This window comes from Procambarus clarkii, chromosome 63 (genome assembly GCF_040958095.1).
Source record: "Procambarus clarkii isolate CNS0578487 chromosome 63, FALCON_Pclarkii_2.0, whole genome shotgun sequence".
In the NCBI taxonomy this organism is placed as follows: Eukaryota; Metazoa; Arthropoda; class Malacostraca; order Decapoda; family Cambaridae; genus Procambarus; species Procambarus clarkii.
The window spans coordinates 12,733,508-12,746,062 of NC_091212.1; the positions used below are offsets into that span (position 1 = coordinate 12,733,508).

The window sequence follows — 12,555 nt, forward strand, 5'->3', positions numbered from 1 at the left end:
ATTTCAGTTTAATGGTTGAAGAACTACTGTATCATGGTAAAAACAGGGTTAAGTTCCAGAGACCTAAAAAAAAAAAAACTCATTTTCCAGCCACACATTCAGCATATAATGAGGTCCAAACTGCTTGGGGGATGTGCAATGATGAATAAAGAAAACTCCAAAAATGAGTAAAACACAAGAAAGCAGGGTTTGTGGTTGCATGACAAACTGCGGCTAATGCAGTCGACCCTAGGACTATCACAGATTATCCACTTTTAATTGCTTTAAATCATACTCGGCCTTCAAAAATCTAAAATTCATCTGCATACTGAATTTTGGTATAAAGAGCTCACTTGTCTAACTTCGAATCTGCATATACTGTACTACATAAATTTGGGTCACCTGTACTTTTCTATTTTTTCTTGATGATGATCACAGCAAAAGAAACACAATCCAGCAACACCACAGTAAGTGATGCTACTGTACTGACACTGGGACCTACACATACTGTACTTATTGTGCACTTCGACACAAAGAAATTTCCAAATATTTAAGATATTTCGAGGAGCTTTGATGGCTAAATTTGAAGAGTAGTAGATTAAATATGAGGTAAGTGGAAGAAATAATGGTCAATTGATTGATGAAGATTAAGCCATCCAAGAGGTGGCATGGGCACGAATAGCCTGTAATAAATAATGGTTGATAGGATAGCAATTGCATGTGTAGGATTTAAGTGTTGCATTAACAGCATTCAAGAATCCCTTGCTACACACCAACTCAATACTATACAGTAAACAGAATTTCATTATGTTGAAAAATTTACATTTCTGGAACATTTTTTAGAACATAAACAAAAATTTTAAAATAATAATACAGAACTAAATACAGTACTAAATAATCCACAAAACATAATCAGGCTTTAATTTATATAAAATGAATTTCTAAGCAAGTTACTCAGCTGCTCCATAGTGTAAGGATCCAATGTATCCATAGGACAGGATCGTGGAGTCAGGAGCTAGGGAAAACAGTCCCTAGCACCTGGTAACACAATCGCCCTGAGCTTTGTAAGCGATTTGGCCTGGGTTCGTATCCTGGCCAGGGAGGATTGACTAGGTGCCAATATTTGATTGTATGCCTCATCACCCAGCAGTGAATGGGTACCTGGTTGTAAAACGATTTGACAGGTTGTATTCCAGGGAAAATTAAGATTAAAGACCTGCCCGAAACACTGCATGTGCTTGTGGCTTTACAAGAATGATCGCTTTAGCTGCCACCAGGCTGCGCACCACACACACCTGCCAATCCCCACCTCCAGAACATCCTCATGCTAATAACCCAGCTCTGAGCACAAGAGAGAAAGAGCAAGAAACAGCAGCAGCTGAATGATCTTCCAAAAAGCATTTTTCATATAACTCATAAACCTGATTTCTGAGCAATCACATTCTTCTGCTTCTAAGGATGGGCGGGGCTCTTCGATGAAGGTATATTTAGCCCCCCCCAAAAAAAAGTTGTTCCTTATTGGAACGGGTGAATGAGGTACTCTTCAGGATAACAGCAACATAACTATACTCACTACCATTCTCAAACCCTCTTTTCACTATGCACATCCCCCCCCCCTCCACTGCATCACACACACCTAATCCTCAAATGTAACATTGATACAAATAAGCAAGAAACAACTATATAGCGGTGAGGAGAGAAGCAAAAAGAATGTTTGAGAAAGGGATAGCAGACAACTGTAAAACAAAACCAGTCCTATTCTATAAATGTATTACAAGTAAACTGCAGGTAAAGGATAAAATCTAGAGGGTGAAAATGGGGAACAGATTCTCAGAAACTAAAACGGAAATGTGTGAAACACTAAACAAAGTGTTTGTTCAAAAATGTTTTTTTTTTTCAGAAACCAAAGTACCAGTATATGAATTTCAGAGAATAACAAAGAATACTTACAGTGTCTCAAGATGAAATAGAAAAAATGTTATAGGAGCCAAGTAGGAACAAAGCATCATCCCAAGGTGATGGGATATCACCTTGGGCTCTGAAAGAATGTACATTTGAAATGAGTGCTCCAATTCAAATGATTTTTTCAGATATCTTTGTGTACAGTAGTCTTGGCAGATTGCATGTATTTGCACCAAAAAAAAAGGATTTTGACAGAGTCCCACATAAGAGGTTGTTCCAGAAACTGTAAGGGTGAAAGAGACACTTCTGAAATGGATAAAAAAAATTCTGATAGAAAAGTGAGGGGTGGTAATCAGATGCAAAGAATCAGACTGGAGAAATGTTACAAGTGGTGTACCACAGAGTTCAATTCTAGCACCAGTAATGTTCAAGGTCTATATGAACGATATACCAGGAGGAATACAAGTACTGTACTGAGTTATGTGAACATATTTGCTGATACTAAACTACAAGGGAAGATAAGACACTTAAGAGCTTTGTCATGCCCTTCAAGATGACCAAGACTAGGTAAGTGTATGGAGCAACACTTGGCTGATGGACTTTAATGTGAATAAATGCCACATTATGTAATGTGCAATAGTAGACAATATCTATGCTACATTCTCCAACTTCAGAATTGCTTTTAAATACAAGGATGGCAAAATACTAAAAACCTTTGAGACCAAAATTGGAATATGCAGCAACTGTATGGTACCCATATCTCAAGAAGCATACCAAGAAAAGTGGAAAAGATGTACAGGCATGTTACAAAATGGTTTCCAAAACTGAAAAAAAACAGAGTTGTGAAGAGAGGCTAGAGACCTTAAATATGCCAAATTAAAAAACAGAAGTAAAGAGGCAATATGATCACCACTTACAAAATAATAACAGGAATCAACCAATTTAACAGAGAAATTCCTGAAACTGGCAACTTCAAGAACAAGAGGTCAAAGAGCAAGCCAAGGAAACAAAGGTGCTGAAAAAATATTAGAAAGTTTTCTTTTGCAAACAGAGTGGTAGCCGGTTGGAACAAGTTAAGCAAGAAAGCCAAACCCGTCAGTAGTTTCAAAAGACTTGTATGACAGAGTACTGGAAAGATGGGACACCACATGCATAACTCTCATCCTGTAACTACTGTACACTTAGGCAATTATACCCCTACTAAACACAGTTTTAATCCAGGTAAATTATGCATATGATGTAGAACTTTGCCATGACTGGCAACATAACCCTATTTTCCCCATATGTTATTAAGTTTATATAATGCATTCTTAGGTAACACACAGTTTTCCAGAAACGAAACTTTATATTTTACAGAATATATCATAGTATTACTTGTATCGAGACCTGGAATCCTCTTTTCAATGGTGCTCATGCCATCAAAGTACATACAATTGAAGATTCGGAAGTACAGTACTGTAATGCTAGATTGTGCATCTACTCAAACATACCCTTGGAGTGAGTGGAACTGGAGCACTGGCCGATTTCCGATGACGGCGTAATCCATCTAAGCTTACATCTTCCTGCAACAAGTCAATAATTATAAAATTTATTCTCGTAAAATTAATTATGTCAGTACAGTAATATTAGTTGATTCCATAAATGACAACAATTTAAACACTTTATTCAGTGGAGCATTGTTAATTCATGCACACCTGTTTCCAAGCGATTCTAATCACCATGTAATGCGATTATTACCAGTAGGTTATGCTACTGGTTATATGTAATGCTCTCCGTACTCTAATCATCGGTCAAACTGGTACCTCATCTCTCACTACCAGTGCAAGTCGCAGCATTACACATGCTTTAAATATATATGATGATTTAAATATACTGTATACAGTACGATAAATTAAAAAAATATGTATTTAATCTGAGAATGATACTGTATAGATTTTCCATCTGATATGAAATAAAACATTTTAATAGACTCAAAGTAAGATATATTACTGGCATAATGCACTAATTTTTGGCACATGCCAATTTTATTATACTGTATTTCTGTATACACAATTAATTAATTAAGAATGTTTAAATGTAGCAACAGTAAAGGTTCTAAGAGAAAACACTGCAACTTTTCCTCCATCTTAAAATTTTACCCCTGTTTATGCTTACATTGTTTTCAATACTGTACTTAAATCATGCAATAAAGCAACTTAGTACACTTAACTCCCAGTTTTAAGTAGGCATATTTAATTGTTTGCTTCTATATGAGGTACTGATCAGATGACCAAACCACAGGTGAGAAGATTGTATTTATTTATTTATATACATACAAAAAGGTACACCGGGATTGTGAGGATACATAGCATAGTAATTACAATCTTGTAAAGCCACTAGTACGCGCAGCGTTTCGGGCAAGTCGAAGATGAAGAAACAATGTCATTTCTCCATCTTCTGATCTGTGGCTTGGTCGTCATATCGTCAGCCCAGTTATTGGCTATATTACCGAGGCCCCTCACACCTAGGCAGGGTGCCCACAATACTTTTTCCCCAAGATAGCATCTGTTTACTCAAGGCCCGAGGAAGCAGATATGAGCCCTGTGTACCTGCGGGAGTTTTAAATCCTGAGTAGTACTTATAAAACATCCCTTACTGTCTTGTGCAGTGAGACCATAAATGGCAAGAACATCCCTGACTGTCACATGCATTGAAGGGTTAAACAGTAAATGTTAGTTTAACACAATCATGATGACAGCAAAGGTGAAGACAGTAACCCTTAACCACGAAGGGAAATAAATCATCTTAGGTTTTAATATAAAAGCTTTGCAAACCTTGTTAAAAACAAACAAAAACACATACATGCACACTCACCATAATTAGCAGACTTTTAATAAAGTTTTTAATTTTACTCTCTGGAACCTGGATTTTGAAAGATACAAACTCATGTTACTAAACAGGTTGCACTTACATGCACAGTGCCAAATATCTCATCTCTGATTTGTGTTGCTCCAAACTCCTTTCTGAGTGTAGCCTTTGTTGAAGCATAAAGCATCTTCTCACGCACAGGAGAGTCATCGGGAGACCAACTTACAAGTACCCACTCATATCCTCCATGTGCTTCACTGTCTAACCTGCAAGTTGAAAACTATTAGACAAACTTGACAACTTTGCTACATGTACTTCACTTTATTTTTGTAATTATTACTTTATTTATTATCATATTATCTATAAAGAAAGAACTAATGTGCACCCCCTTAACCCTTTCACGTGTTTGCCCCTTACCAATTTTGGTCACTACTAGAGTCTTGGCCAAGTGCAAATCACTTGGCGATATTTTACTTCCGACGCATACTGCGAAGTTACTATGCATGGTATAGCATTCAATTTGGTATATCTTTAAGCTAAAGAGTTGTGCTTTATAATGATATTTTAAAAAATGCAATAAAAGGGAAATAAAATACATAAAGGGATTTAAATTTAGCCGACATTGAAAATTCCAACTACAGTATAGTCATCCTCTGAACGTTCTGACGTTTCGTGCAAATGAATGTAGGAATCACAAAAACTTTAAAGGGTTAACATGAAGATATACTTACTATACAGAATTCTTATCAAACTCAAGAAGTCTCAAGCACAACAGAAGAGGAAAAGGGAATTATAATCAGGGAGGTCTTCAAAACAATCAAGGGAGCCAACACCATCCTTTGGTATGAAACAACACGACGTCTAAACTCTCCCAAGCATAAACGTGGTAAAACATCTTTTGCCAGTGCCCAATTACTGAAACTGTATCCCCAATCTATCTAAATCTTATCCCATGTAAGGTTATGCCTACAGAATTATTTAGATTCAACCTGGTACTAAAATACTAATGCAAAGTATTCAGCATCACTCTAAGAACCAAGATGAAGAGCCTCTATTTGTCTACAAATGCCTTCATAAATAAGTTAAGCCAGGAGGAACATCTAACATCCAATGAATATACAAAAGGCTGCATAACCTCTCTCATTCAGAATAAGAAACTTGTATAACATGCAAGATGAAGCAAATGCATTCATCCTCCTCCTCAAGACTGAATGTAATGTAATGTAAGCACCAACATCAACCAGTCTGCAGAATGTTACTACAAAATAAAAATATTCAGCCATCTTATTTTATCAAGTGCAAAACTATATAAAAAAATAATTACTGTATAAATACCCATAGTATTTAGTGAAAAATTATGTTTATGCATTTGGAAAAAGTACAATTTCCACAGAGAAGTGCAGCACTGTTCAGTACTGTACAATACTTTCACGCCATAGTGCTCCAATAAAACATTTGAGTCATCTGTAGATTTGAAGTAATCAACCTGTCCTCCTACAAAGAACATCGGTTTTTTGCTCGTATGCGTTACTATGGCAAAATTTGTCGTACTAGAAAATGGAAGTGGCTTGCAAAACTGACGTACTGCCCCGTTTTCTGTTTTGGGTCCTCTGGTGGATTCGGAGAGGACACTTTAAATTGACAGTTTTCTCGACATTGGGAAACCTTATAACTGGACAGCCTGTCCTATGTTAAAATGTATCATCCTATCTATAAATTATTGACCTCTGCTTCTTAAACCATATTTTTTTTTGCGTTTACATGATGCCACTCTTTGAAACACATGAGACAAGTATGGACAGACCTAACAGCTACCACACCGAGTAAGTGGCAACCAGCCAGAGCTCACCTCTGACAACCACTCATTAACAAACCAGCTAAGTGGCAAGACCAGTTGAAGAGAACATTGTCAACGTGGGGTACAGGTCGATCAGAGCCGGGAGGGAATACAGCATCCTACATAGGACCAGGCCATTTCTCTGGAAATCAATGGGGGACCTTTCTCTGGTAACATACGATGTTTCCCAAGAAGGATACCAAATAAATATATTTTAAATATACGATCACTATGCATCACGGACCGGCATTAATGTATTTAGTAAACTTTTAAAGTTACAAATAGTGTACTATGCTTTCTAACCTGTATAGAAGATAGCACGGCTGCTTCTCTTTAAGCAGTGGTAATACTAATGTATCATAATCATCCTCCCACGACCCCTGAGCTGGATACCACTCACCAAGCTGGAGAGCCTCTGTGGATAAAAGAAATATGTTAGGCATTGGAGTGTAATTTGTCAATTGCAAAGTAGCATCCAACCTAGCATACTGGTTGCCATGAAAAAGGAAGTTAATGATTACTTAATGATTTATTAATGATCAATAATTTTTTGTTGTGATCTTTCATAGCAGATTACTCCAGTTGCTAAATGAAGCTGTACTTTCTGAAAACTAAGAAGTATAACTTCTCACTGTGAGTTCCATTCTTTGTATATACTCCTGAGAAGGGTCCTGGTAGTAGTCGGGTTCGTTCTCGATACAAAATCGTGAATTCCAGCTTCGAATCCGAGGCGGGACAAAAATGGTTGGGCACATTTCCTTTCACCGAATGCACCTGTTCACCTAGCAGTAGGTAGGTACTCAGGAGTTGGTCAGCTTGTTGTGGGGTTACATCCTGGGCGGGGTCAGTAATTCAGCCTGAGAAGAGGGGGGGGGGGGGGCCTCGATATAAGCCTAACATGTATGAATACACTCTGGCTTCCTGTCCCCAACACAACGCATTATAGATTATACTTACTGCAGCAGCTACAGGTGGTCGCTACATACTCTCCACAAAGGCCTTTTATTTAATGATGTTTTCTCATGTTTATTTTTATTTGTTACTTATGCATCCTGTCTTTTTCATTCTACTCCAAACTGTTCCCTCTTACATATGCTTCTTGAGGAGATTCCTTTGTTTGAACACTCTTATTTCTTTGTGCAAATAGCAATATAGCTGGAGTCTGTTTATACAATTAATGCATAACACGACACAAAACTTATTTTATTATAAAGTTAGAGACAGTTTTTTAGGTTAACCCTCTTACCAATCTGGTAATTTGAATACAATATTCAATGGGGTCATGTCTGTTGTTGATCACTGTGTTAGTTAAGAGTGATAGTGGTGGGAGAGAATGTGTTAAGAAGAGCAAATCTGCTGCCATAAGCTACTAAACATTTACCTGAATTTACCTGAGGGCCACTAATATTAGTGGCCTCGATGAAGACAGGAAGCTGGCAGCTTGTCAAAGGTTCCCCCCCCATTTGCTCTGATCTTTTCCAGCTGTATTTTAAAACGGTTTAAAAAATGCAAAAAACAGAGGTTTGGTGTTTTCAGCTTCGGCAGGTAGGTGGTTACCCGCCGAAGCGGGTAACCACCCAATTTAGTTAATTTAGGGATTTAAAACCCTATTGCTGAAAAACCATCTCCTGTTTTCTTTCTTACATTGTGGCTTTTAAGCTTTAACCCATTGCTCCTCGTTTGTTTTACATCTGACCTGAATAAATTGTTCGGATCGACAACCTCCAAATTGTTCAGCATTTTAAAGGTTTTGATGAGATCCACCCTGTTATGCCTGGTTTGCAGTGTTGTTAGCCCTGTGCCCCTCAACCATTCCTGATACAAGCGATGACTAAGCTCTGGGATGACTTTTGTTGCCCCGTGTTGCACCTTCTCCAGAGCAGCTATGTCTTTCTGAAGATGAGGTGTCCATGCCTGGAGACAATAAACCAAGTGGGGGCACACCAGAGACTTGTACAATTGAACAACTACTTTCTTTTCCTTGAAGGTAAAGGTACACTTGATTATTCCCAGGGTTTGGTTTGTTTTTTTACTACCTTGAATATGATTGAATGAGGAGCTAGATGCTGTCTAGAATAGGCCATTAGGCCTTCTGCAATTTTATTTATTCTTATTATGCCTGAAATGCTCTGCCTATTTTCTTATGAAGCTGTTACCACCTTTGATCTTGTTGTGTTACCTAGTCCTGCCAACTGGTAGAACTCTCTAAGCAATGGGTAGTTTCCTTATTACGTTACATCAGAGCAATAACCGACTATACAGTATTTGCAATCCCAATTATCACTTGAAGGGGGCGTCGAGTAGTTTCATTTTGTTCTTTTGGCTTGTAGCAGGTGGTTGGTCACTTGGTGAATTGAGATTTTCCTTTCACTGTCTTTTCACCTAAAAACCACAAGGCCAAGCAATTAGCAAAGTTCATTATCCTAGTGGAGCTTAAAGCCAGCCACAGCCAGGCATGCTGACAGTGGCATGGGTTGACCCATGGCCCTGGCTAGGGGAAGCAACCCATCAGGCCATGCTGACAAAAACACAAAAGAATACCAAACAGAAATACTGTAGTATGCTACTTTACTTCTAACACAAGGGGGAGGAAGAAACCAAATACCATATAAAGCCAACTAATGTTCAGTACCTGTACTGTATTGGGGAGACTTTATTTACATTTATTTTGCATTTTAAAGTCCAAAAAACACACACAATTCTCTAGTATAAATGTCTAAAAGTCTCTACTCAATACAGTAAACACTAGCACCAGTTACTGGATAAAGATTTCTTAGAGAAAACTTTACAGAAATGAGGATACAATAGTTTTGTGTCTTTTTTAATTATGAAGTCAAAATTTTTACCATAACTTTTGAGTACACACAGGAAGAGTACTTGTCAATAATAATGATTTTACTTTATAGCTGACATTTTCATCCAAAATCTCTCCTATACCTAAGTTTTAGATCACTTGACAAAAGTAGTAAATAAAAAAAATACGACAGCATATCCTAGGCTGCATAAATGTTGATACAATTTATATACAGAAGTCCAAATACAAGCCTACAAGTTATAAGCTCAACCAGCCTAATCCAATTTGAGTCAGCCACATGACATACCTTTATCACTTCTGGTGCAAAGCATACACAAGGCAAATTCTTGAACGTCACTTATGATTAAGTTATAAGAAGAACTGGACTTTTAAACTGAAGAAAAAAGCAAACACGTTATTGTTGTAAGCGATGTAGCTGGAATGACACTTTTCCCACACATATGCAAAAATAAATATGTTAAAAGAAAAGTATATCTTCAAAGTTCAAGCAGAATTACACAGCTCTTGCCTTACCTATACATATTGCAATAAATTAATTACGGAACATAATAGTTACCAGTACCATCTTCGATGGTAATTCTGAAGACTCTAACACTTCCATTACGGCAGGTACTGAAGAAATTCAATAAATCTTCATTTGCTGCAAGTAAAAGAGAAATGGTAATATTGCAATTTTAACATCAGATAACGGCAATAACATTTAACATACTTTAAAATAATTAATTTAGAGTATAGCTGTTAATAATGGAAATACAGTATAATATTTAAATAAAATATGTTACAGTACTGTAATACAAACAAAATACAGAAAATTCTAGTTAAAATTTGAAGTTAAATGAAGAATTCATAGATCTTAAGTGCAAGCATTATATAATCAGAATGATGCAAACATGAAAATTAATTGCAGTAGAAAGAGCACTCAAAATAGCAAAACCTAGCATGCCGTACTACTACTATAAGCTGCACAAATTTAAATCAGAATACAATCCTGTGCCTAGCTCCCACATACCTATTTACTGCTAAGTGAACAGGTGCGTTAGGTGAAAGGAAACATCGCTAACCATTTCTGCCCTACTCCAGGGAATGAATCTGGGATCCCCAATTACGAATTGAGAATGTTGTCATTGTACTATAGGATATTTAAACATATGTACTGTTTTTGTGCTATTTTTGGGCTAAATGCACATGTTAGGTTAGGGTCATAATATTACATAACCTTGTATTCAAATAGCACAATGCATCATGGATTGTGTTTAAATAGTGATGGTGCGTGTAAATAATGGCAAGCCCTCACAATTTCTTTATTTTAATGGACTTGGTCCCCAAGAGAAAGTTTGCCCAATCTCTGTGTACTGTGTAGGACCTGGGAATATTGAAGAGTTAATCCCTTCAGAGGCCTGAATTCATCACCTTAGACCAAGTAAGGCAGTAAGGAATCTCTCATTTGGCTGAAAATTTTTGAATCATTTCAGCTTTTATGACAATCTGGTGAGAACATGATTATACTGTACTCCAGAAGCAAGCAAAGCTAAATTGGAAGGTAACTGACTTTACTTCATAGTTTTATTAGGTCAGGTCAGGTCAGCTAAGTGAGTAATCAGCAAAAGAAGGAGTCAAGCTGGTAAAACTATGTAGTACCTCAGGTTAGGTCAAGTTAGGATGGGTTAGGATACCTTGGACTAGGATACCTTGGGCTAGAATATCTTGGATTTGTATACTTTACCTTGAATTGGTTTGGTTTAGGATACCTTGAGTCAGGATACAGTACCTTTTTATTTATTTATTTATTTATTATATATATATATATATATGAGTTCTTATATTCTTGTACAGCCACTAGCACACACAGCATTTCAGGCGTGTCCATAATCCTAATATTCCCCGCAATACGACCCCGCCAAATCGTTTAACAACCATGTACCCATTCACTGCTGGGTGAACTGAGGCTACAGTTAAGGATTGGTGCCCAGTAAATCCTCCTCGGCCAGGATACAAACCCAGGCCAAAGTGCTCGTGAAACGCCAGGCGAGTGTCTTACTCGCCACAGGGATTGCTAAGAGTTAGGATACCTTCAGTGAGGACTGTTTCTATAGGGTTATAAACCTGCGAGAACGCCTACATACAAGGTAAGATACAAAAGTTGATGGATTTATAGATAGAGCTCAGTACATACAATGCCTAAAGCCACTATTACGCAAAGCGTTTCAGGCAGGAAACTATATCTCGTACTACCCACTTGCCCAATACTAGTACTCAAGACATACATCTTTACCGTTGTAATCAACTGTCGACTTACATTGTAGTTATTTGTTGATATATTCAGGTATAAAAAAACCTTGCTCCAATGAACATTGTCATCATTGATATGTTAAGATTAAGGACCTGCGAGAAATGCTATGCAATGTTAGTGACTTTGCAGGAATGTACAAACTACCAATCTTATGTAATCTCACCAACCCATTGTAACTTCTTGTAAATAAATGATTATTATTTAATTGCACTTAAGGTAGAGAAAGTGGTTATTGAAGATTAAAAAATCCACTCGAGACTTGAAAAATAAGACATATATTGGCATTAAATACCCAAAATGCCATTTAACTCTGGTTAATCAGAGATACGTAACTCTGGCCATAGAATGAACCCAATGGAGTAGCCATCCATCCATTGGTTTCACTGGAATGAAACCAATGGAGTAGAGTGATAGATAACCCCCTAGAACAGGTAACGCCCCTCCTTCCTTCCTTTCTGCCTCTTCCATCACCCCTTCCCTCCTTCTCCCCCTTCCACACCAGCACTCCTACTTCTCTCCTCCACCAACACTGGCCCTCCAAACACACAACACACCTCAAGGAGCAAGCTAAGTGATACCTGTTATCCCAGTTTGGTGTGACATGACTGGTTACTGACAGTCGCCTCGTCTCCGGCCCCCTCCACCACCACCTCCCTCTCAGACCCCCTCCACACACACCACAGAAAATGGAATACCTATGACTTATATAGGAAATTTTGTAACTTTTGATTGATTTATTCCGCACCCATTGTTGATGTGACGACTTATATTAAATTTTGTAACTAGCTCATCAGGATTGTAACTTGCTTAGCTAAATGAATTGTGGGGTTCAGTCCCTGAGCCCATTATGGGCCTCTGTAACCCACTATCGCCCACAAGATGGGT

The 12,555-nt window shown here is 37.6% G+C and overlaps 1 protein-coding gene across 2 annotated transcripts in view; it reads right to left on the reverse strand.

Moving 5' to 3' along the window:
- Nucleotides 1-12,336, reverse strand: part of twf (twinfilin actin binding protein) — a 26,224-nt gene extending 13,888 nt beyond the window's left edge. Inside the window, exons 1-5 of one of the 2 annotated variants that reach the window (XM_045760693.2) lie at nucleotides 12,249-12,336; nucleotides 9,943-10,020; nucleotides 6,869-6,980; nucleotides 4,832-4,994; nucleotides 3,372-3,443 (exon numbers count right to left, since the gene is read on the reverse strand). In XM_045760693.2, coding sequence (XP_045616649.1) covers nucleotides 3,372-3,443; nucleotides 4,832-4,994; nucleotides 6,869-6,980; nucleotides 9,943-10,020; nucleotides 12,249-12,273 — 450 coding nt within the window. In that variant the 5' untranslated portion in view covers nucleotides 12,274-12,336. Of the gene's footprint in view, nucleotides 1-3,371; nucleotides 3,444-4,831; nucleotides 4,995-6,868; nucleotides 6,981-9,936; nucleotides 10,021-12,248 lie in introns of both variants that reach the window. The other variant, XM_045760692.2, reaches the window with a different exon arrangement.
- Between the last annotated feature and the right edge of the window lie 219 nt (nucleotides 12,337-12,555).